The sequence below is a fragment of the Doryrhamphus excisus genome, chromosome 1 (genome assembly GCF_030265055.1).
Source record: "Doryrhamphus excisus isolate RoL2022-K1 chromosome 1, RoL_Dexc_1.0, whole genome shotgun sequence".
Lineage (NCBI taxonomy): Eukaryota > Metazoa > Chordata > Actinopteri > Syngnathiformes > Syngnathidae > Doryrhamphus > Doryrhamphus excisus.
In genome coordinates this window covers 12,149,202-12,173,990 of record NC_080466.1, presented here as the reverse complement: position 1 = coordinate 12,173,990, position 24,789 = coordinate 12,149,202, and the positions used below count along the sequence as shown (strand labels likewise).

At 47.3% G+C, this 24,789-nt stretch overlaps 1 protein-coding gene across 4 annotated transcripts in view; it reads right to left on the bottom strand.

Annotated features, from left to right (window-relative positions):
* The window catches only part of LOC131135817 (voltage-dependent T-type calcium channel subunit alpha-1I-like), a 101,439-nt gene that overhangs the window by 60,035 nt on the left and 16,615 nt on the right, over nucleotides 1–24,789 (bottom strand). For all 4 annotated transcript variants that reach the window (XM_058082134.1, XM_058082144.1, XM_058082154.1 and 1 more), the window contains 5 exons: nucleotides 2,697–2,791; nucleotides 2,399–2,532; nucleotides 1,970–2,067; nucleotides 1,688–1,847; nucleotides 223–535 (listed from right to left, as the gene is read on the bottom strand). In XM_058082134.1, coding sequence (XP_057938117.1) covers nucleotides 223–535; nucleotides 1,688–1,847; nucleotides 1,970–2,067; nucleotides 2,399–2,532; nucleotides 2,697–2,791 — 800 coding nt within the window. The remainder of the gene's footprint in view (nucleotides 1–222; nucleotides 536–1,687; nucleotides 1,848–1,969; nucleotides 2,068–2,398; nucleotides 2,533–2,696; nucleotides 2,792–24,789) is intronic.

The following is a 24,789-nucleotide window of genomic DNA, read 5'->3' as shown; positions in this document are numbered from 1 at the left end:
GAACTGGTTACAGTACAAAATATTCTGAACATCATAAAAAGAACATCATAAAAACCGTTGAGAGAGGAGAAACGGCCACTAATATTGGCAGCATTTCTGCTCTCAATGCTCGACTGTTGCGACCATCGCCGACCATTTCAACACTAATGACTGCCAGGTCGCTATAGTAACCTTGACCATGTTAAAGGATCAGAGAAATGTCATCAAAAATGAATGATTGACCTGAAAAATGGCAATCCATGCATATCCAATGTTATCAAAGTTAATGGCTCCTTTGTGAGGGTTGGTCTCCCCAGCACGACACTCGTTGTAGTACTGGTACCAGTTTACACACGACACCCCGTTTTCTGCCCCCGGCGCCCTCTCCTGCCGCCCCTCCTCGGCACCCAGGAAGCAGGAAGTCCCGCCAACCCGCCGGCGGGGCACGTCGGAGCAGCGGAGCATGCCGTTGTCTCTCTCGGTAGAGCAGATGAAAGGGTGGTCGTCTGTGCCGCCCGGGCGGTAGTAAACACTCAGGAAGGAGACGTTGTATCTCCTGGAAGACAAGGTCATCGACTTTCATCAACAACCTTGCATCTCATTCCAAAGAGAAATGGTGGATGCTACTCAGAGATAGCAGCACTTTTCCCCCATGTGGCGCAGATTAAAAATAGACAATGTTCATGGAGGACAAACAACACAGCGAGAAACATCCCACATCAGCAAAACTTAGCCAGATTAATGATGTGCCCTGTTTCTGGTTGCTGGTGAAGAAACATGCAAAATACTCGCTCAGTGCTAGTGGCTTTTAGCGTGGCAGATCAGTTGAGAAGTGGTTCGGGGCAAAAAGAAAGCAATATGGTGTAGAGCAGGGGTGGACAAATATTTTGACTCGCAGGCCGCATTGCTTCAACAAAATTGACGATGGGCCAGACTATATATTTTACACGAAACAGTCCACCTAGAATTATTGTATCTGTAAAAGTGTCATGCAATCTGCTATTTGTGCTTGTGTCCCTTTTATCGGGAGCACTTTGTAAACAGCAGACCACATCAAATGACCAAATTGATTTAAAAAAAGCTAGCGTGCAGACCTCACAGCTAGGAGACCAGAGTTCAATCCCACCCTCACCATCTCTGTGTGGAGTTTGCATGTTCTCCCCGTGCATGCGTGGGTTTTCTCTGGGGACTCTGGTTTCCTCCCACATTCCAAAAACATGCTAGGTTAATTGGCAACTCCAAATTGTCCATAGGTATGAATGTGAGTGGTTTTATATATTTTTAAGTGGTTGTTTTAATACAACTTACAAATGACATGACCGAAGATAGCAGCTTATTTAATCACTGATTATTACCCAATTGCATACCATTAAGGGCCATACTGACAAGGAAAAAAACTCAGTTGTCATGTAACAAGTTGTCAGTACTTAATATGGCACTTTTTCTCTAACTTGCATTGCATATTGCAGTACTTGTCTTATTCTGCACAAAGATTGTTGATGTGTGAGACTCGCATGTGTTGCAGTGAAACAGGAAAAGCAACAAGAGAGACTGGTGCGCCAGAGACTTTATCTATAATAAAAATTTGATTTCATTCTATTTTTATATTACAAATTCACTATACTTGAGAAAATAACCATTTGGGAGCTAAAAGGGCCAAAATCACAACATGTGAGCAACAGGACGTGCTAGCTAACAAGCGACTCACGTCTTGACGTCCTCCCCCATGAAGCAGCGGTTCCTCAACAGCCCCGCCCACAGCTGCACACCAACGATGCCAAAGATGAAGAAGACGAAGAAGCAGAGCGCCAGCACGTTCCCCAACATGGGGAGGGTGTCCAGGAGGAGGGTCACCAGGATGCGCATGCCTGCATGCACATGAAACATGAGCTGATATGATTTCCTGTGAAGACTATTGTTTTAGAAAATGGAACACATTGGAAGTGGACTACTGTCCAAGAATGGATTATTTCACTTCCACAATACTCACTGGGAACTCTGTTGATGGCCCTCAGCGGGCGGAGAACTCGAACAGTGCGAATGGCAGACAGGCTAATGTTGTGTCCGTCCAAAGAGTACTCCAACATCCTAAAGGAAGAGGAAGCGGTGGGCGGGTCACTGCGGTCACTCGGGCTGACCTTGGCAAAGACCGGCTCGTTTGTCCAGAGGGGATGGGACAGAATCCCTGGGATACCCTGTAGCCTTTTAATAGCCAATCACAGAGGCCCGCGTCTCCCAGGACTTCATGATGACATTGTCATTCTGCAACGCTTTCTCTCTCTCACACACACACACACACGAACGTGTGCATGCTTGACATTTAACTGGCATTAAACAAGTGTCTATGCCGCACACAAAAGCCACACACACACACACACAATTCTGGCTGGTATTTAATGTCACCATGTCAGAAACTCACCCCACGATAACAATGAAAAAGTCCAGTCGGTTCCACGTGTCTCCTAGGTAACCTTTCTGACCTATGACCCCCAGAGCCACCATCTTGACCAGCATTTCCCCGGCGAAGAACACAAAGATGCCATCATCCAGCGCCTACACACACACACACATTCACGCACACAGAGGAAACACAGTATAAACTGATTGAGAGGAAAAATAAATGAAGCCAGAACCTCTTGGCCCCTTGATAATAATCCTAGTCTCACAGAAGAACATAATTAGTCATTTCCCATTGTGTGTGTGTCTGTGTGTTTTACCTGCAGCAAGAAGTGTGTGTCGTCACAGGGTTGGAACATTCCCAGAGTCACACAGTTGAGGAGGATGGCCAGGATGCTCACGCGCTCAAACCATGTGGTGTAAAGTCAAGGCTCATCCCAGGTTCCATATCAGCAACAACAGACTGCAATTCTTCATCATATTCTCAAAAATACTGTCTGATGATGTTTTGAAGGGATATTTTGCATAGGAAAAGATGTAAAAGACACTTTTTAAATAGGTTTTAACAGTGATATGTAGGGGTGACTACAGGTGGGGGGAAACGCTCTTGCTGGCGATAATAAATACATCAATCAATCACACAATAAATGAAAATGAACATCATTTTATGATACATATCTCAATACAGAACTGATGAAAATGTTCAAACTAGCTAGAATGGACCTTTTACACATTTTAATGAGGTTTTAAGTAGAGCTACAATGCTAAAGCAAGAAGGGGGAGTGTGACTGAAAAAGTCATTAATCAAAAAAAGGGGGGACTTATCAAAAACATTTTCTACAGCTTATCCTCACGAGGGTCGCGGGGGTGCTGGAGCCTAGCCCAGCTGTCTTTGCGCTGGTGGCCAATCACAGGGCACATATATACAAACAACCATTCTTCAGGCGAGCCAGCCAATCACAGGGCACATATAGACAAACAACCATTCACACTCACATTCATACCTATGGACAATTTGGAGTCACCAATTAACCTAGCATGTTTTTGGAATGTGGGAGGAAACCGGAGTACCCGGAGTACCCGGAGTACCCGGAAACCCACACATGCACGGGGAGAACATGCAAACTCCACACAGAGACAGCCGAGGATGGAATTGAACCTGGGTCTCCTAGCTGTGAGGTCTGCACGCTAACCACACAACCGCCGTGCAGCCCCTCGAAAAAAACAATTGAAGTGAAATAGGCTGGAACTGATGGTCATTTTTATCAACGTCCATCCCCAAATGCTCTCTATGGGATGTCAGTCAGGGGAAGATGCGGGATGTCATTCTCCCTGAAGAAGTCCTTGGTCAAGCCAGCATTGTGAACAGCAGCGTTGTCCTGTTGAAGAACCCAGCTGGTACCACACAGACCAGGGCCCTCGGTCATGAGGGAGGCCCGCCGCAACACCTGAAGCTCCGGTGTTCCACTGAATGAAAAAGCCCCCCCCCTCCCCTGCCGGATCATGATGGACCTCCCCCTTCCACTGTGCCGGGTAGAAAACATCTCAGGTGGATCTCCTTGCCATGCCAGGAACATTGGAAGCCATCTGGACCATCAAGGTTCCTTTTTTCTCATCAAATCAAACTTCCACCTTTCAATGTCCCATGTTTGATGCTCCCTGGCAAAGTCTAAACGCGCAGTTTAGTGGCCTTGAAGGAGACCGGGTCTTTGATTTCCTTTTTTGTTTTCTGTGGTCTTAAACTTTTGATCAGGTGCTAAACAGCCTATTTCAGTTTATTAGCATTATTTCTTGAATTACAAGTTCCAAATGTTTTTGTCACAGTCCCCCTTCTTGCTTTTGTATATTGTAGCCATACTTAAAACCTTGTTAAGGTCCAAATATGCAAAATGCATATTCTAGCAATGTTTCAACTAGTTTTAAGATTATGATCATCTGTGTATATTACCATGTGCATGTGTCCATGACCATGTGTCTGTTTTCCTCATCCCCGCCTCCCAACAGGCAGGAAGAGAGTTCACTCTGTGCATGGCTTTCAGGACCTTGTTCCACAGAACAACAGCATGAACGGAGTCAGTCAGTCATACAGTCTCTTTGTCTTAGTGGGATGAGACGGGGCTGCTAGCGCATACATTGAGTGCAAAGAGTGTGATTAAATTAGTCACATTAATTGCAATATATTGTCTATTTTTTATTATACGTTTGATAAAAGTAATAATGAATCTTGCTTTCTCGTCAACCCAACCTCGTGTATCATCTCATCTCGTGATGTACATGAGCATACCCCCTTCCTCAAGGACATGCAAAACTCTGAGCCGCAGAGTATACACCATATACACCACTTCACGGCGGAAAAGAAAACAAAAGGGGGGATTTCACATCCTAAAAACATTTTTAAAGCCAAACTGCAAGCTTCATTTTTTGTTACTGCTTTTTACATCCAATGATCCCCTCTATTGTAAGGTGTACATACAATACATACATACATAACAGACCGTCACTTTTTGCCCTCTGGACCAGTTTGGTCTGATTTGACTCCCCATAAAAACCACATGCTTCTGATGTGAAATAATTATAAATGAGGAATGGATGGAACTTGTTGATTCCCGTACATCCTGGAGAGGTGGACTTTAACAGTGTTGGCTACCAGCTTTTCTAATTAGTTTATTTAGCAGTCCCACCCAATAAAAAATGTGCAGCAAAAGCTGTGTGTAGGGTGCTGTGTTTGAGCACTCCATTTCACGGAAACACACCGTCAAAGACAAAGGGACTAGCTTGTTACGTGTAATATTGCACCAAAACTGAGACTGTACACAGACCGAGGTTTGGCTCTCCTGTATTTTAATAATCCTGATATATTATAGCTTTACTCATGAATACCTCAAGAATCCCTAATATATCAAAGCCTACTTGACCAACTTCTAGATGATAACTTCTAGTTAAAATGTAATGTTCTGACTGAATGCTTGTGCTTGTGCCCTCCTGTCCCACTCCTTCATGCTATGTTATTGTCTGCGATATATGGCCTGTACGGTGGACAAGAGTTACAGTCTATACAGTTGTGCCCAGAAGTTTACACCCCCCAGCAGAATTAAAAATGTGTTGGCCTTTTCTCTGAAAATATGAATGATAACACAAAAACCGTTCTGTCACTCATGGTTAGTGGTTATGTGAAGACACTTATTGGAGAAAATTTATTTTTTATGCTTTTTAAATCATGCTAAGACAAACTTCAAAAATGACCCTGTCCAAAAGTTTACACACACTGGTGGTTTTGGCCTGATTACATGAACACAAGTTGACACAAATGGGTTTGAATGGTCCCATAAGGTAACCATCCTCAGCTGTGATGTATGAGCTTGGAATCAATGTGTGTGTAGAAAAGCTTAGAGCTGCGTTGAAGTTTCTGGTTTCTGTGTCATGGGGAAAGCAAAAGAATTGTCAAAGGACCTGCGAAACAAGGTAACCCAACCGTATGAAACAGGAAAAGGATATAAATAGACATCCAAGGAATTGAAGAGGCCAGTCAGCAGTGTTAGAACTCTAATCAAGGGTTTGAAGATGGCAGTAAGCAGTGTTAGAACTCCAATCAAGAAGTGGCGAGAGAGGGATTCTGTTGAAACCAAACCACGGTCAGGCAGACCAAAAAAAAAATTCTGCACCAACTGCAAGGAAAATTGTTTGAGACGCAAAGAAAAACCCTCAGATAACTTCAGCTGAAATACGTGACTCTCAGAAAATGGATGTTTCCAGATCCACAATAAGGAGACACTTGAAGAAACACAGGCTGAATGGAAGGGCCACCAGAAGAAAGCCATTTCTACGCAAATACCAGAAAACATCCCTCTTACAATACGTCAAACAGCACAGAGACAAGCCTCAAAACTTCTGGAACAAAGTCATTTGGAGTGATGAGAGCAAAATGGAACTTTTTGGCCACAACCATAAACGTTACATTTGGAGAGGAGTCAACAAGGCCTATAATGAGAGGTACACTATTCCTACTGTGAAACACGGAGGTGGATCACTGATGTTTTGGGGATGTGTGAGCTACAAAGGCACAGGAAAATTGGTCAAAATTGATAGAAGGATGAGCGCAGGAGGTTATCAGAAAATACTACACTCATCAGCCCAGAAGCTGCATATAGGACGTTCCTGGATGTTCCAACATGATCCATAACACAAGGCCAAATCAACCTGCCATTGACTACAGCAGAAGAAAGCCAAGGTTTTAAACCAGCCATCTCTGTCTCCTGACCTCCATATCATTGAGCCACTCTGGGTCGATCTCAAATGTGCAGTTCATGCAAGATAGCCCAAGAATTTCCAGGACCTGGAGGCTTTTTGCCAAGAATGGGCAGTTTTCCCATCCGAGAAAATAAAGACCCTCATCCACAACGACCACAAAAGACTTCAAGCTGTTATTGATGTTAAAGGGGAAAATACCAGGTATTAAAAACTGGGGTGTGTAAACTTTTGTTGATGAACTTGGATTAGCAGCCATACCAGGAGATTGATGCAGAGGACTGACAGTTGTTGATAGTAGGCCTCTATGCAAAAAATCATCTGATTCATTTTAATTGTTTGTGAAATGGATAAAAATCTTTGTGAAATGGAAAAAAATCTTTGTGAAATGCATGAAAATGTGTTTTTCTTTGGAAAACCAAGACATTTGCAAGTGATCCCAAACTTTTGAGTGGTAGCAATAAATGTCTTCACACAACCACTAACCATGAGTGACAGAAAGGTTTTTGTTTTATCATTCACACTTTCTGAGAAAAGGACAAAAAATCTTAAATTCTGCTGGGGGGTGTAAACTTTTGGGCACAAAGATGGATAAAGTACCTAATAGCACAAGGAAAAATATGCTACTACCTCCAAAATAGACAAGAATTAAGACTTTGTCAATGATTGAGGTACAATACAATTCAATACAACAGACAGCAACAGACGACAATCTGATTATTTATGCTGAATGAAACCACATAGGTGAGGGGAGGAGCGATATCCTCCTCTTGTGAGGGACAAAGACGATGAAGGGTTGGCAGACTGGCATGCCAAGACACCCAAGGCTATTTGAATCAGGTGATAAGCATGGGGAGAACATCAGATCATCATAGATATGATGTCAAATCAAATGGAACAATGGACACAAAACATTTTACAAGTACAATAACATACCCTATTTCCCTGAAAGAGGCAAACACAGCTCATTAGCATTAAAGCTACACACACAAAATTGTGTGTTGACAAAAAAGGGCTACATTTTTGGACTAGTCTACACTTCCAATAGACTATTGTGGGACATGAAAAATATGATAATATGGCAGGTTTAAGGAAAACAGAAAAAGATGGCACTCTGTAGAACACAGACCTCCTCCTTATTTGGATCAGCAGCAAACTGCGGCTGAATGTCTTCATTAAGATTCATGCATTATTTAAGCAGAAATGAAGGAAAAGGTTTCTGAAAAATATTAAATGTTAACAAAGATGGTGCCTCCTGCACCAGAACGTCATCTAAAAATCTAAAAAGCTCATCCTGTGCCCTCGCTGCACCCCTCCATAAAAGGTTTTGTAGAAATTGGTTGGCTTGTTTTATAACAAACAGCAAACGTGCCTCGGAGGAGACAATTCATCGTGGAGTCCACAGAGCTATAAAACTGCAGGATGGTTTTCAGTGAAGCGCTGGTGGCCAAATGTAGAAAATGTAACGGAAATTATTCACAACATTTCCATGCTGCTCAAAGCCTTCGCTGACCCGCTTTGACCTTCTTGGGAAGTGTCTGCATTCATTAAGCCTCATCAGAGTTGTTGTTTTTTTTCTTTTGATTGGTTACCAATCCATACCCAGACCATGACGCCCCAAAAGTCAAAGGTCAAGCCGCATCTCTCCAGCCAGGGACAACAAAACGAACTTGCAAAAAATTCCTTTTCTACTGCTTATCCTCACGAGGGTCGCGGGGGTGCTGGAGCCTATCCCGGCTGTCTTTGGGCAGAGGCGGGGTACACCCTGTACTGGTGGCCAGCCAATCCCAGGGCACATATAGACAAACAACCATTCACACTCACATTCATACCTATGGACAATTTGGAGTCGCCAATTAACCTAGCATGTTTTTGGAAAAACCCACACATGCACAGGGAGAACATGCAAACTGCACACAGAGATGGCCGAGGGTGGAATCAAACTTGGGTCTCCTAGCTGTGTGGCCTGCGTGCTAACCACCGTGCAGCGACATTTTAGACTTAACTCATAAATTTATCTGGCCTCATTTACAGTGGCAACTTCTAACGAGACCTTTTGACACGTTTAATATTCACGACTACCAGAGTAGCCGGCATCAAACATGCGGGTGTTAGCTAGTGAGCAGGGCGGGAGGGCATTTTGAAGCGAGTCAGCGTTTGTGTCGCATGCTGGCTGTCAAAACCGATTTTTATGCTCACGTGTCGTAAACAGACAAAATAAAGAGCCAAAAGTGACATGAAGGATAAGTACACAGCAGAGCCTGGAATGCACACACACACACACACACACACACACACTCGGACGATCCCCTGTGTGGACACTTTGCTCTCAAGGGGCAGAAAAATTAATGAGAGCAAAATCCTTTATCACCCTTGAGACACACACAGAGAGAGAAAGAGGGAGGGGGTGTGGGGTAATCCAGTGTCATCCCTGTGCTCAGGTTGCCATGGGAACCGCCCATCTCACCGTGGGAACTGACTTTCACAATCCACATGTTTGGGCTGCAACACAACACAACTGATGCATGTCAACACGCACACACACACACAATCACAAAGGTGAGGACGCCCCTCACATTCAAGCCAGCATTTTCTTCCACGGACAATTCTAGAAAGCAAACCGAAGTTCAGTAAGTGGACAGCTTGGATCTGCATGGATGTATGATCAGCACACAGCCATGACTGTGCAAATATTGCCAGATAACTGTCCCGCTTAGAGCCATGCATGGTGGTGGTGGCGTGTATGAGTGCTGCCGACACTGGGAGAGTCTCAGCTCGTTTAGGGGTTACGTTTTAGCTTATTTTGCTTATTATTTTGTTTATTAAGTTCAATTCCAACATGTACTGTGACACTGTGAAGGAGAAAGATGCCCAAGAGGATTAAGGCAGCGCATGAGAACAATGGTGCACACACAAAACATTCACACCAACCACACAAAACGTTCACTGTTAGGTGGGCTCACTTAAATGCTTTCTCCTCAGTGAACCGCAGCTCCTCAGCGGCGCTCGTGCACCCCCAGATTGTGAAGCTACCACCACTATGGCTGACGACTCTGAGGTATATACAAGTTGACTTTTTACTGGAGTTGTCTGATATTGTTGCTTGAGAGGCGGGGTACACCTTGGACTGGTGGCCAGCCAATCACAGGGCACATATAGACAGGTGGAAGGTGGGATTGAATTTGGTTCTGCTACCTGTGAGGTCTGTGCACTAACCACTCGACCGCCGTACAGGCGGCTATTGTGTTATTTCCACTTAATTCAAATTTTAAGTGTTTAATTTAAAATTATTATTTTGAATGTATTTATTTTATCACTACCTTTTTATTGATTGATTGATTGATTTTATTGACTTTTATTCTGACTCCCTTTTGTTAAAAGTAAAATCTAAATATTGGTCTTTTTTTATTAATATGCCTGACTTAAGCCTTCACATTTTTTCATGCTTGATTTGTTCCATGAATTATTAGCAAAAGTTAAGATAGGCTTAATATAAATCTTTGTGATGATCACCTTTTATCATGTCATGTTATTATTCATTAAACTTTATTCAGGTTTTAGCTTGTTAGCTTGTTAAACTGTGAGTGGATTTGATTTATTATTGAAAACAAATGAATGAGATCAATTAAATCTATACATTGTTAATATTTAATGGGCCCCGGGCCACTCTACACTGAAAGAAATCGGGCCTCAAAGTCAAAATGTTATGAACCCCTGGCCTAGTCAAAGTCCTGACCTTCAATGGCCTTGATTCTGGAAAAGCCTCCACAGCACTGGAAGAGACTCATTGCAAGTTATCACCAAGGGTTGATTGCAGTTGTTGCTGCTCAGGGTGGCCCAACCACTTATTAACTTATGGCCGATCACTTTTTCACACAGGGACAAGGAGCTTTGCTTTTTTTCTCCCATTAATAATAAAAAGTTTCATTTCAAAAGTGCATAAAGTGTTCAGTTCTGTTGTCACTGACGAATATTCATTCATTCATTTTCTACCGCTTATCCTCACAAGGGTTGCGGGGGTGCTGGAGCCTTTCCCAGCTGTCTTCGGGCGACAGGCAGGGTACACCCTGGACTGGTGGCCAGCCAATCACAGGGCACATATAGACAAACAACCATTCACACTCACAATTTGGAGTCGCCAAAAAAGGCGGAAAAAAGGAAGAAACCGGAGTACCCGGAGAAAACCCATGCATACACGGGGAGAACATACAAATTCCACACAGAGATGACCATGGGTGGAATTGAACCCTGGTCCCTAGCTGTGAGGTCTGCGCGCTAACCACTCGACCGCCGTGCAGCCCACTGACTAATATGAAACATTAAAATCTAACAAACATGCAAAAGAAATAACAAATCAGGAAGGGGGAATAACTTTTTTTCACACCACTGTACGTGCCCTGTAATTGGTGGGCGGACAGTCCAGGCTGTAGCCCGCCTCTCACACAAGGTCAGCTGGGATAGGCTCCCGCATACCCAGGCAACCTTAGTGAAGACAAGCAGCATGAAAATAAATGAATATATATAGTACGTTATGCACAGACAAAATAGAAAGTGATGCCCTTCATTGAGTGAGGGTCCTTGTTTATACGGCGGGGGAGGGGGGATACAAGACATTAAATAAAGCAGAGTGTCTACAGAGCTAAACAAGCGAGGACAGGGTCAAGGTGCGAGTGATGGATGAGGTACGGGAGTCATTTCCTCAGCGGGACCATCATTCAACAACACAAGAAGAAACATCCTCGCTTCCCTTTCATCGCCACACTTCCTCCTTCCTCTCTCTTGGCCCAATTAGTTCCCTTCCTCCCCATTCTTTCCTTCCTGACTCCATGCAGTGAGCACCATTTCCTCGTTGGCATTTCTTCAACTCCTGGAAACCTCTCACTTAAGTCTTTTGTCAATCCCGCTCCTCCTTGTCTTTTGCCTCTCATCCACCTCTATCGCCGTGGGTTAGAGAGCGCTATCAGAAACCCGAGTCTCTCTCTGAGCCGACAGATAAACTGCAAGTACACTCAATAATTAACATCGCCACAGAGATGGGGAGAGCTGCAGGGCAGAAGGACGGAGGTATAGTAGGTGAAGTAAGGAGCAAGTGAGGTTGAATCATTCATGGCAACTCCAATGTGTAGTTTGGAGGTAATACAGAACAACAATTGTAAAGTGAATGTGTACAAATAAAGGTTTCATCCACAAATTTCGAAACTTCGAATTTCTTCACACAATCACAGTTTTGCAAAAATATATTTGATAAACTATTCTGTTTTGAAAAGCCATGAGAGAGTTAAGCCGCTACATTTGGATTACAACTGTAGTGCTGCTCTTGGATCCAATGCATACATCATTTCATCAAATTCCAACTTCCTGTTTTTTTGTTCCTTTAGATCAGGGGTCGGGAACCTTTTTGGCTAAGAGAGCCATGAAGGCCAGATATTTTAAAATGTGTATCTGTGAGAGCCATATACATTTTGAATGCAATAAAATGTGTGCATTTTTATGTAAGACCAACAGTTTTAGATATAATGGGCTCTAATTATGTAGACCAGGCACACTACCCCACGCCAATGGGGTGTGGCCAGCATACTTTCGTGAGCAGCGCAGTGTCTAATAATAAATCAAATACTTGCTGCCATTAATGCAACTTCTGCTGCTGCATAGTTTTGAACCGTATTCAGTACACGTATTTCATTCTTTTGGCCATCTTCACCAGAAGGCTTGGTTCTGCAGCTTTAGCTATTTGAGAGGAAAGTTTACATTTTGTCACGCTCCACCTGAACTATGATTCGGTAGCTTGGGTGGTATAGTCATGCTCCTTGTTTGTATTGCTTACTAATTCTGTTGTCCCTTTTAGATTTTTCCACTCCCACTTTGGGAGGAGCCACAGGACGTGCCACAGCTGTTCCTCATTCCATTTCCCCCATTTATACCCACCTGTGGCGACTGGAGGGTACTCGGCTATTGTTCTGGTCTCCACGCCATATGCTCACGCGTCTGACCTTCTGGTTACTTCTACTATCCCGGGTGCCCTCCAGTCAACGTGGACTGCTCCTGCTGCACGCCCTGTGGCCCCCTCGATCCCTGTTAATACTTTGATTTCCTGGTTTTTACCCGCGGCATCTTTTCGTTCCTTTTACATGCCGTTGTCCTTGGTTACCCCCTCGTTGTCACGTAAGCCAATTAAAAGACTTGAAGTGCAACTGAACACGGTGTCCTCTGCATCCTGGGATCCGAACCCGGTTCCTATCGCCAACTCGTCACAGAATAGCCGAGTCAGGTATGGATCCCGCAGAGGACGACGGGGTGCGACAAGCCCTCAGAGCCCACGGCCAGCTAATAAGCCATCACGAGCAAACCCTTAACGAGCTAACCACACTCGTTACACGCGCAGCTGTCAAGCAGGCCCGCTACCTCCACGCCAGATCCTCTTCCACATGCCGCCGGAAGCGCAGCTGGCGCGTTGTCTCCCAACTACTTCCCCCGGGAGCCCAGTATCCCCCACCCCATGAGGTACGAAGGGGATTTCGGACAATGCCGGTTGTTCATCCACCAGTGCTCCCTCATTTTTGCACAACAGCCTCACACATATGCCACGGAAGCAGCCAAGGTGGCGTACATGCTCAGCTTGCTAGCGGGACGTGCGGCAAGCTGGGCGATGTCGGTGTGTGAGGTGAAACCAGAACTGTGCGCCAGCCTACCTCTGTTCATCGCGGAACTCCGGAGCGTATTTGACCACCCGGTGAGAGAGAGAGAGGCAGGCAGCCGCCTCCTCGTGATTCGGCAGGACGGCGCGTCAGTGGCCGACCACTCAATCTCCTTCCGTATCCTGGCGGCAGAGAGCGGCTGGAATGACAAGGCGCTGCGAAGTGCGTACCGGGCGAGCCTCAGCCAACGTGTGCAGGACGAGTTGGCCGCTCGGGATGAGACGCAGACGCTGGAGGAGCTAATCTCGCTATCCATTAGCCTTGACAACCGGCTGCGGGAGCGCAGCGCGCAGCGGAGGGCGGAGCCTCTCATACCAACACGCCGGCTCCAACCTCCACCTCCCGGGGCTCTTCCGGCTCCGCTCCTTCCTCCCTCCTCTAGTGGCGGGGCGCCGTCTGACGACGTCAGGGGTGTCGTCCCCATGCAGCTGGGAGCCAGCCGCCTTTCGTCGGCGGAGAGGAGTCGCCGTCTACGCCTGCGGCTGTGCCTGTACTGCGGGAGCCCCACACATATGATTTCCCGCTGCCCGGTACGCCCATCACGTCAACGCTCATCCTCCACCGGGGATATTCCCCAGCTGCTGGCACTCCCCGCTCCTACCACACCGACGACGTCATCCTCCCTGGTGGGTCGACTTCAGGTCGAAGGTACGATATCCTGGGCGGGGGGAGTTTCTCCCATCACTGCATTAATTGACTCCGGGGCAGATGAGAACTTCATCGATAGCGGACTGGTCAGTTCTCTTAAAATTCCCACAGTCGAACTCGTCCACCACAAGAATGTCCGCTCGCTTGATGGGCGCCACCTGGCTTGTATTACGCATCAGACATGCACCTTATCCTTACTACTGTCGGGTAACCACCAAGAGGTCACTAAATTTTTTCTTATGCCCTCTCGCTCAGCGCCGTTAGTACTTGGGCTCCCCTGGCTTCGCCAGCACGGTCCTAACTTTGATTGGAAAACGTTTATTTCCAACTGGAGCGCATATTGTCACAGCCGTTGTCTTCGTGCCGCCTTACCCCCCGCGCCCCCTGTCGGCTTAACCACCATTGACCGCCCAGACCTGTCCCTGGTTCCGGGGGAGTATCATTCCATTAGTGACGTGTTCCGCAAAGACCGGGCCATGACCCTTCCGCCTCACCGTCCCTATGACTGCGCCATTGATTTGCTTCCCGGGTCACCACTCCCCGCATCACGCTTGTACAATATCTCTCAACCCGAACACCGTGCTCTCGAGGAGTACATCTCCACCTCCCTCGCTGCCGGTCACATCCGACCATCATCTTCCCCCCTCGCGGCAGGGTTCTTCTTTGTCAAAAAGAAAGACGGCTCCCTACGCCCCTGCATCGACTTTCGTGCTCTTAATAAAATCACGGTCAGGAATAAATATCCCCTTCCCCTTCTCAATTCTGCTTTTACTTCCCTGCACGAGGCCGCCGTGTTTACTAAGCTCGATCTACGTAGCGCCTATCACCTGGTGCGTGTCCGGGAGGGCGATGAGTGGAAAACAGCCTTTAATACGCCGCTCGGGCATTTCGAATACCTCGTGATGCCCTTCGGCCTTACTAACGCCCCTGCCGTCTTCCAATGCCTGATAAATGATATCTTGCGGGACATGATTGGCCGTTTCGTGTTCGTTTACCTGGACGATATTTTAATTTTTTCCCCCTCCGTTTCGGTACACCGCCAGCAGGTCCGATTAGTCCTCCAGAGACTCCTGGAGAACAGACTATTTGTCAAACCCCAGAAGTGTACGTTTCATGCTTCCTCTGTGTCTTTCCTGGGGTTTATAGTGGAAAAAGGCCAACTCAGACCCGACCCTGCCAAGGTTCAGGCAGTGGTTGACTGGCCTACTCCTACGTCAAGGAAGCTGTTGCAGAGGTTCCTGGGGTTCGCCAACTTTTACCGTCGTTTTATTCGGAACTTCAGTAAGGTGGCAGAACCCTTGAATAAGCTTACTTCATCCAAGGTACCCTTTTTGTGGTCTCCGGAGGCTACAAAGGCCTTCCAGCGCCTCAAATCCCTGTTTACGTCCGCTCCCGTACTGGTACATCCTAACCCCTCTCTCCCTTTTTTTGTTGAGGTCGACGCTTCCGACTCTGGGGTCGGGGCCGTGCTCTCCCAGCGCTCCACCACCGATCAGAAACTGCACCCCTGTGCCTTCCTCTCCCGTCGTCTATCTCCGGCCGAGAGTAATTATGACATTGGGAATCGGGAGCTCCTGGCGGTGGTACTGGCCTTACAAGAACGGAGGCATTGGCTGGAGGGCGCCACTCACCCCTTTACCATCTACACCAGGGGTGGGCAAACTACGGCCCGGGGGCCACATGCGGCCCACCAAGCGTTTGAATCCGGCCCGCCAGTTGCTTTCTAAGTAACTTCAACTTTTAACATACAAACTGGCAACATGACTAGCAAGTCGGATGTCTGATTTAGTAAAAAATAAACAACAAAACTGTAAAATTAAATGACATAGTTTGATGTGGTGTGATGTTTAAAGTGCTCCTAAAAAAGGGACATGAGAACATACAACTGATATAGGATAACACTTTTACAGATAAAATTAGACAAATAATTCAAGGAAAATGATAAGCATAAAATAGTGTGTGTGTGTTAAATATATGTTCTGGCCCCCCAGACAATTTTGTTAACTCAATGCGGCCCTCGAGTCCAAATATTTGCCCACCCCTGATCTACACGGACCATCGGAATCTGGCCTACATCCGCTCTGCCCACCGCCTGAACCCCCGGCAGGCAAGGTGGGCCCTCTTCCTTACCAGGTTTGACTTCTGCATCACCTTTCGCCCGGGGTCACTCAATGGGAAGCCTGATGCCCTGTCCAGGATGTTTGCGCCCGCAGTTGAGGACTCCCTCCCAGAGACCATCCTGCCACAGTCCCGAATCATAGGGGCCCTGCGATGGGAGGTAGAGAGGCGCGTGGCAGAGGCGGCCAAGGACTCACCAACCCCAGCTGGATGCCCCCCCAACCGCTTGTTCGTCCCGGTGGCACTCCGTCCCGAGGTGCTGGTGTGGGCTCACGCCTCTAAAATCGCCTGCCACCCCGGGGCTCGACGGACCGCCTTCCTCCTGGCTCAGCGGTTCTGGTGGCCTACCCTTCATGCTGACACCAGGAGCTTTGTCGCAGCCTGCTCCGTCTGCGCCAGGAATAAATCTTCTCATCAGCCTCCTGCTGGATTGCTACGACCCCTTCCAGTCCCGTCCCGGCCCTGGACCCATATCGCTTTGGACTTTGTTACCGGATTACCCCCATCTAGTGGCTTTACCGTTATTCTGACCATTGTGGACAGATTTTCTAAATTGACACACTTCGTCCCCCTCCGCAAGCTCCCCTCCTCAATGGAGACGGCCAAACTCTTGGTCCTGCATGTGGTCCGCCTGCACGGGATCCCACAGGACATAGTGTCTGACAGGGGCCCTCAATTTTCTTCAGCCACTTGGAGGGCTTTCTGTAAGTCCCTGGGGGCCCGACCCAGCCTGTCATCAGGCTACCACCCGCAGTCCAACGGACAATCCGAGCGTGCTAACCAGGACTTGGGGGCAGCCTTGAGATGTGTTTGTCACCAGCGTCCGTCTTCCTGGTCCACCTACCTCCCTTGGGTAGAGTACGCCCACAATACCCTGGTCTGCTCCGCGACAGGCCTCTCGCCATTCCATGTTGTTCATGGCTTTCAACCCCCCATCTTTTCCTCCCAGGAACCCGAGTGCACAGTCCCCTCCTTGGCTGCCTTCCTCCGTCGGGCTCACCGGGTTTGGCGCAACACCAGGGTCGCCCTCTCGCGTACCGCCAGGCGCAACCAGAGGCTGGCCAACCGCCACCGCAAACCAGCCCCGAACTACAAACCTGGCCAGAAGGTATGGCTGGCATCCCGCAACATCTCCCTGGCAGGCGAATCTAGGAAACTGTCCCCTCGATTCATTGGGCCATACGAGATTAAACACATGATCAATCCTGTGACCGCACACCTTATACTTCCAGCATCTATCAAACGCCACCCCGTATTCCATGTGTCCCAACTCAAGCCGGTGGCTTCATCCGCCCTGAATCCCCCCCCTGCATCACCACCTCCCGCACGGCAGGTTGACGGCCACCCTGCGTTCACAGTAAGGTCCATCCTGGATGCAAGACGCCGAGGCAGGGGAACGCAGTTTCTGATCGACTGGGAGGGCTACGGTCCCGAGGACCGATCATGGATCCCGAGATCACTTATTATTGACAAAACCCTCATATCCGATTTCTATCGCAGGTTCCCCAACAAGCCTGGAGGTCCGCCAGGTGGCGTCCATTGATGGAGGGGGGGAATACTGTCACGCTCCACCTGAACTATGATTCGGTAGCTTGGGTGGTATAGTCATGCTCCTTGTTTGTATTGCTTACTAATTCTGTTGTCCCTTTTAGATTTTTCCACTCCCACTTTGGGAGGAGCCACAGGACGTGCCACAGCTGTTCCTCATTCCATTTCCCCCATTTATACCCACCTGTGGCGACTGGAGGGTACTCGGCTATTGTTCTGGTCTCCACGCCATATGCTCACGCGTCTGACCTTCTGGTTACTTCTACTATCCCGGGTGCCCTCCAGTCGACGTGGACTGCTCCTGCTGCACGCCCTGTGGCCCCCTCGATCCCTGTTAGTACTTTGATTTCCTGGTTTTTACCCGCGGCATCTTTTCGTTCCTTTTACATGCCGTTGTCCTTGGTTACCCCCTCGTTGTCACGTAAGCCAATTAAAAGACTTGAAGTGCAACTGAACACGGTGTCCTCTGCATCCTGGGATCCGAACCCGGTTCCTATCGCCAACTCGTCACACATTTACATGTTTTTTTGACATCTCAATGACCGAGGTAGACTACAGCATTACCCAGTAATAATCAAGTTTTGGTGTTTGACCTGGAAAATATCATCAGGAAAGATAGATATGGTTGGCTGTATTGCAGCAGAATATAGAAGGACGAATTAAAATGCATAAGAAAGTTGTTGATTTTGAATATTATTTTTAACAGTCATTTCTGTGATGGTTTACTTTAAAATGTTAGCAAAAATGCATTTTTATTGTGGTAAGAAATGCTTGAGAGCCAGATACAGTCATCAAAAGAGCCCTACCTGGCTCCCGAGCCATAGGTTCCCTACCTCTGCTTTAGATCATGGGGCAGCTACATATAATTAGCCCCACTGTATGAAATCTATGAGTGACTAAACCCTAGAAATAAATAAAAATGTTTTGCAACTTACATTCTAACAGTGATTAAGAAATACAAATTTTTATTGGCCAATAGAACAGGAATTTACTGTTAAACATGGAATCTTGCGGAAATTGACGTATAGTATGTGAATGAAATTGTCACGAGCGGGCTTAACCCCCTCGTGACAGCTCTCTTAGTTTCCTTCTTTGCCTCTGTTCCGGTTTTCATGCCCTTATTTTGGTTCAACTTCCTTTCTTGTTCCCTTCTGCTCTCTGACTCATTTCACACACCTGTCTCTAATTTCCACTCTCCCTATTTAGTTCAGGTGTGTGCTCTTTCGTTTGTGGCTTCATTGTCTTTGTTAGGTTTGCCTGTAGTTGCTGTCTTTGTTAGGTTTGCCTGTAGTTGCTGTCTTTGTTTTTTGGTTTGCCTGTAGTTGCTGCCTACATTGCTTAAACTCCATTAAATCCCTTGTACCTACATTTTTGGTCCTGCTCTCTGCATCCTGGGGTCGCATCGCTAAGCTCGCAAGCCTGCTCGTGACAGAATGAAGCCACCACAAGACGACCTCGCGGAGAGCGATTTCTGGACCTGGCAGATCCTCAAGGCCATGGAGAAGGAATCAGCCATGTTTACCCCGGAGGAGCTGGAGGATATGGTGTGGGGGCCGGACGGCACGCTCATCCCCATGGCGTGGGTGTATCCGGGACCCGCAATGGACAAGCCTATCCGACCACGACGCCGACGCACGTCTCGGCCGACCTCTGCAAAGGGTCCGCGTGGCTGTAAGGTGAGGGCACCCCCTTCCTCCACGCCATGCCACGCCAAGGCGGAATTAACCCCCCACGCTGTCGTTGAGTGCCGGCCCATCACACCACTATTGATGGTGCCCCCGTTACGACAGCCCGCTGAGCCCCAGCCGCCTACCGTTTCAGATTCCCTGTTGCCCCCCATGCAACACGAAGAGGACCGCGGCACACGTTCCCCTCCTGTGCCCAAACCACGCAGCCCCAAGGGTTCCCAAACCCCGGCTCCCGTGCCAAGCTGCGTGGCGCCACAGATTCCTCCAGTGCCCAAGCCACGCAGCTCCAAGGTTTCCCAAAACCCGGCTCCCGTGCCATGCTGCGTGACGCCCCGGATTCCTCCTGTGCCCAAGCCGCGCAGCCCCAATCCCCAGCATCCCCTGGCTCTCGTGTCCAGCGGCAAACCCCGCCTGAGGTCCCTTGTAGACCTGGTCCGGGCAGCAGAGCGGGCTGAACTCAAGACCCTCCTCCAGGTCCCCCTCCTCCCGTCCCTGGTTCCACATCCAGCAGCATACGGCGTCTGGAATCCGCCTTCGGAAGGGGGGGCTAGTAGGACCAGCAGTGCGTCGGAGGACGCACATCAGACCCTGTCCGTGGAGTGTGGGGATGATGCCCTCTGCTGGTCGCCCGAGGAGGGACAGCCCACCGGACCTCCAGCACGACCGGTTATAGCAGCTAACCGGGATGTGCTGTCCGGTATGTTACCATTCGCCCAAGACTCACATTGCTGTTCCTCTGCTCCACAGTCCAGCCAAGATCTAGGACTCGCTCCTCCTCCTCCGGCGTCACCGATACCACGGCGGGACGCCACGCCTCCTCCTCCGGCGTCGCCGATACCACGGCGGGACGCCACGCCTCCTCCTTCGGCGTCGCCGATACCACGGCGGGACGCCACGCCTCCTCCTCCGGCGTCACCGATACCACGGCGGGACGCCACGCCTCCTCCTCCGGCGTCACCGATACCACGGCGGGACGCCACGCCTCCTCCTCCGGCGTCACCGATACCACGGCGGGACGCCACGCCGCCTCCTCCGGCTCCACCTCTTCCACAGCGGGACGCCACGCCGCCTCCTCCGGCGCCACCTCTTCCACGGCGGGCTGGCCTCCCCTGCCAGGCCCACCACCCTGGCCGCCCCCCAGAGGGGTCCATCCATGGCTTCTGCTGGGCCTGCCGTCATGGGCGTCCTCCAGAGGAGCCCGGTTCCCTTCGGGCTGCTCACCCTTCAGGCCGCCCTCCTGCGTGGCCCTGCCACCCTGGCCGACCTCCGGAGAGGTCCGGCCAGCAACCCACCTCCGGTCCCCCCGCCTCCCATCCCTCTTTGCCTGTGGAACTTTTGGGACGTCTGGGATCCGTCCTTGAGGGGGGGGTACTGTCACGAGCGGGCTTAACCCCCTCGTGACAGCTCTCTTAGTTTCCTTCTTTGCCTCTGTTCCGGTTTTCATGCCCTTATTTTGGTTCAACTTCCTTTCTTGTTCCCTTCTGCTCTCTGACTCATTTCACACACCTGTCTCTAATTTCCACTCTCCCTATTTAGTTCAGGTGTGTGCTCTTTCGTTTGTGGCTTCATTGTCTTTGTTAGGTTTGCCTGTAGTTGCTGTCTTTGTTAGGTTTGCCTGTAGTTGCTGTCTTTGTTTTTTGGTTTGCCTGTAGTTGCTGCCTACATTGCTTAAACTCCATTAAATCCCTTGTACCTACATTTTTGGTCCTGCTCTCTGCATCCTGGGGTCGCATCGCTAAGCTCGCAAGCCTGCTCGTGACAGAAATGCTGTCATCGTGAGAAGTGTGGGGAAGTATTTCTCTGTTGGACAGCTCAATAGTGGCGGAATCTTATAACAAAAACTAAAACTCCCCGTCCCAAGCTAAATATGTTGAAATGGCATACTTAAAGGAGAACTTTTCTTGGAATTTTGCCCATCATTCCCAATCCTGAAACATGAACACGTATTTCTTTCCCATTTCTGTGCATTACAACATGAGAAAATGAGTTAATATCAGCTAGCTTACAATGCTTACAATGCTGGGATACGCCTATTTCTAATATGAAGCCCTCTAAAAATAAACCTCTACCAAGTTTGCATGGCTTGATATCATATCCATGTTGTGATCATGCATGAACATGTACACTGATGACAACATGGAATAGTTACAGTATTAGGATGATTTAAAACACCAAACTTCTTTTCTCGGGGTTGGCTTAGTTTAGTCCTAGTTTCGCTGTGTCCACAATAAAAGGCCACCCTAAAATGTGCTTTTTTTTTTTTGCTTTATTGATGGTCTGGGGACTCAAAATCAGTCAGTATCTGGTTTGACCACCATTTTCCTCATCCGTACATCCATGAACATCACCTCATATTTCAGCAAGATAACGCACGGCCCCATGTTGCAAGGCTCTGTACACAATTCTTGGAAGCTGAAAATGTCCCAGTTCTTGCATGGCCAGCATACGCACCAGACATTCACCCATTGAGCATGTTTGGGATGTGCTTGAACGGCGTATACGACAGCGTGTACCAGTTCCCACTGATATCCAGCAACTTTGCACAGCCATTGAAGAGGAGTGGACCAACATTCCACAGGCCACAATTGACAGTCTGATAAACTCAATGCGAAGAAGATGTTTTGCACTGCATGAGGCAAATAGTGGTCACACATGTCCACAATTGTCCAAAACGGTCTTTTGTACCATGTACAGATGCATACATGCATCATGGCAATGAATGACATCGGTTTGACTAAATGATTTATTTGAACCGTTCTTTGTGCAGGGTGAAATTATTCCTTTATTTTGGATTTTTTCTTGTTTGTACTGTACAATTATACTGCATGTACAGTCATATAAAAATGCTTTTATTCCAGAAGTGCTGCATATAAAAGGGAGAAAATCAATGAAAACATGCACAGCGTTGACATCCGACAGCATTGTCTGTGCTATTATTTTTCTAGACAAAATCACCACACAGTGGCGCTGTTACTAAACCACATAAGTGGTATGGGAATGAAAATTGGGAATTTTGGTATATGCCCAATAGACTGACAAGCATGTGTGTGTAAAATCTGAGCAGGATAGGTGAAAGAACTTACTCGCACGAGTGCTCCCTTGTGCAAGTGAAATGCTGCACTGTTACACAGACACCATACAGACAGGCGCTGCAGCCTGCGAGTCTGTCGAGGGAGGGGTGGTCGCAGTATGTGACATGCCAATCACACTTTCCGTCACCACAATTATGGATACTGACGAGCTATGCTCATTTCATGCAAAATGAATTAAATTAATTCATCGTAACACAGAGGTGGGCAAACAACGGCCCGAGGGCCCTATGTTGCTTTCTCAGTATTTCAACTTTTAACATACAAACTGGCAACATGACTTGCAAGTCAGATGTTAGTAAGCTGATAGTATAACACTTTTACAGATCAAATTAAAGGAACATTATAAGCATAAAATAGTGTGTGTGTGTGTGTGTGTTAAATATATGTTCTGGTTCCTAGATAATTTTGTTAACTCAATGCGGCCCACAAGTCAAAAACAAATATTTTCCCACCCGTGTCGTAACGGATACTCGTCTACAATGACTATCGGGCTCATTTATGGAATTTTCTCATAAAATTATAGAAAATGGATGGATCCCCCTCTGCTGGATCCCACTGCAAGTGGACAGTAACAGCGGGTGTCAATGTAAGTTCTTCACAGCGCACTTTGAACGACTTTTCATTGTGCAATCTGCAACATTTGGTAGAAACTGCTACTGTTGTTTTTTCGAGGCTAAAATCAATCAAATGTAATGATCGCAAAGGCAAAGGCAGAGGCAAAGAAAAAAAAACGTAACGTCCTGCTGAATAAAGGGACGATAAGCCGAGTAAACAGATGTTAAAGGTCTTCTTTCCCTAATTAACTCATCCTCAAGTCTTCTGGGTCTTCCATACTCAGTCCAAACTAGTCCCTCCTCCTTGTTCCATGGTGCCCACACAGGTGGTAAAGGTCAGGCAGACATCATAAATCAAACCCAATCACATCAGCACCAATCTATGTGCATGCATGCTTTTCTCAGTCCTCACGCTAAAAGGCTAAAACCTTGTGGTCTGAAGCCTTCATTAGGTTAAAAGCAGGGACGTACACGAGGATGGTCATTATATGGATTGTGGGCCGTTGTAATCATCTTTATGAAGGCTTTAAAGACCGCCACCTATGGACTGATGTCGCCATGACGACCACAAGCTTTACAAACTATGACTGCCACATCAACTCATTCGGAGACGATCCTGGGGTGAAGGAGCCTTTGCTATCACTGCCCCCTCCTTCCCTGCACCTTCTCAGTTTAACTTTATGATTGATACTGTATTTTTAGTATTTTATTACATTATTACTTCTGCCAAGCACAGTGCAGAGGTTATTTTTGCCAGCGTTTATCTGTTTGTGTTCAAAATAACATGAAAAGGTTTTAATGGATTTCGAGAGTATAAAACTGATTCAATTTTTTGAAGGGGACCTATGATGCTTTTTCCCACTTTTTGGCCTATAAATGTAGTTAGAATGTTGTATTCTGGTGTTAAACCATGCCAAAGTTTCTAATTGTGCATTTGGAAGTGAGCCCTGAAAGAAGTTTGGGATGGCTCAAAACGCTCTGTTTCATTGGATGCTGTAATAATGTTCCTTTGCAATGTCACTGAGGAACAAACTTCCTTATGGGGGTTCCCTCTGGTGGCCCATGTTGAGTGTGAAATGCCGTTTTAAAATGCATTTCTTTTGCAGGTAAGGATTCAGGAAGTCCAACCACTTTTCCCTGAAGATGGCGTCTTTAGGAATTGGAAACAAATGTGGTGTTCCCTTTCCAGGCATTGCTAGTAAGTCAACAGCGGAACAAAGCTTGGGGGAGGGCTTAATTTATAAGGAAGTCTGGCCCTCTGTGACGTCACAAACCACACCTTTTCAAACCGGGCATTTTGAGCCAACCCAAACTTCTTTCAGGGATCACTTCCAAAAGCGCAAACCTCATTATATGAAACTTTGGCATGGTTTAACACCAGAATACAACATTCTAACTAAATTTATAGGTCAGAAAAGTGGAAAAAGCATCATAGGTTTCCTTTAATATACATACCAGTGGTCAGCAACCCACGGCTCCAGAGCTGCATGTGGCTTGTCAGCCTCTTTGTTGTGGTTGTATTTTTTTAACACCCAAATGAAGGAAATACACATCTTTGTAAAGACTTCTTAAAAAAATCCAACTTTCTGTGAGACCCTAGATGAATTGTGGCTGAGTCAAATCATCTAATCATTAAAAAATCATACAATGTGATTTTTTGTCGTTTTTTTTAGTTTATGTCTCTAAAAGTGGAAATGCATCTATGATGAAAATTTCAGATCTCTCCCGATTTTCTAAGTGGGAGAACTTGCAAAATCGCAGGGGGTGTAAATACTTATGACCCTCACTGTTTGTACATTTATCTTCAATATTAGCAAAACCGATG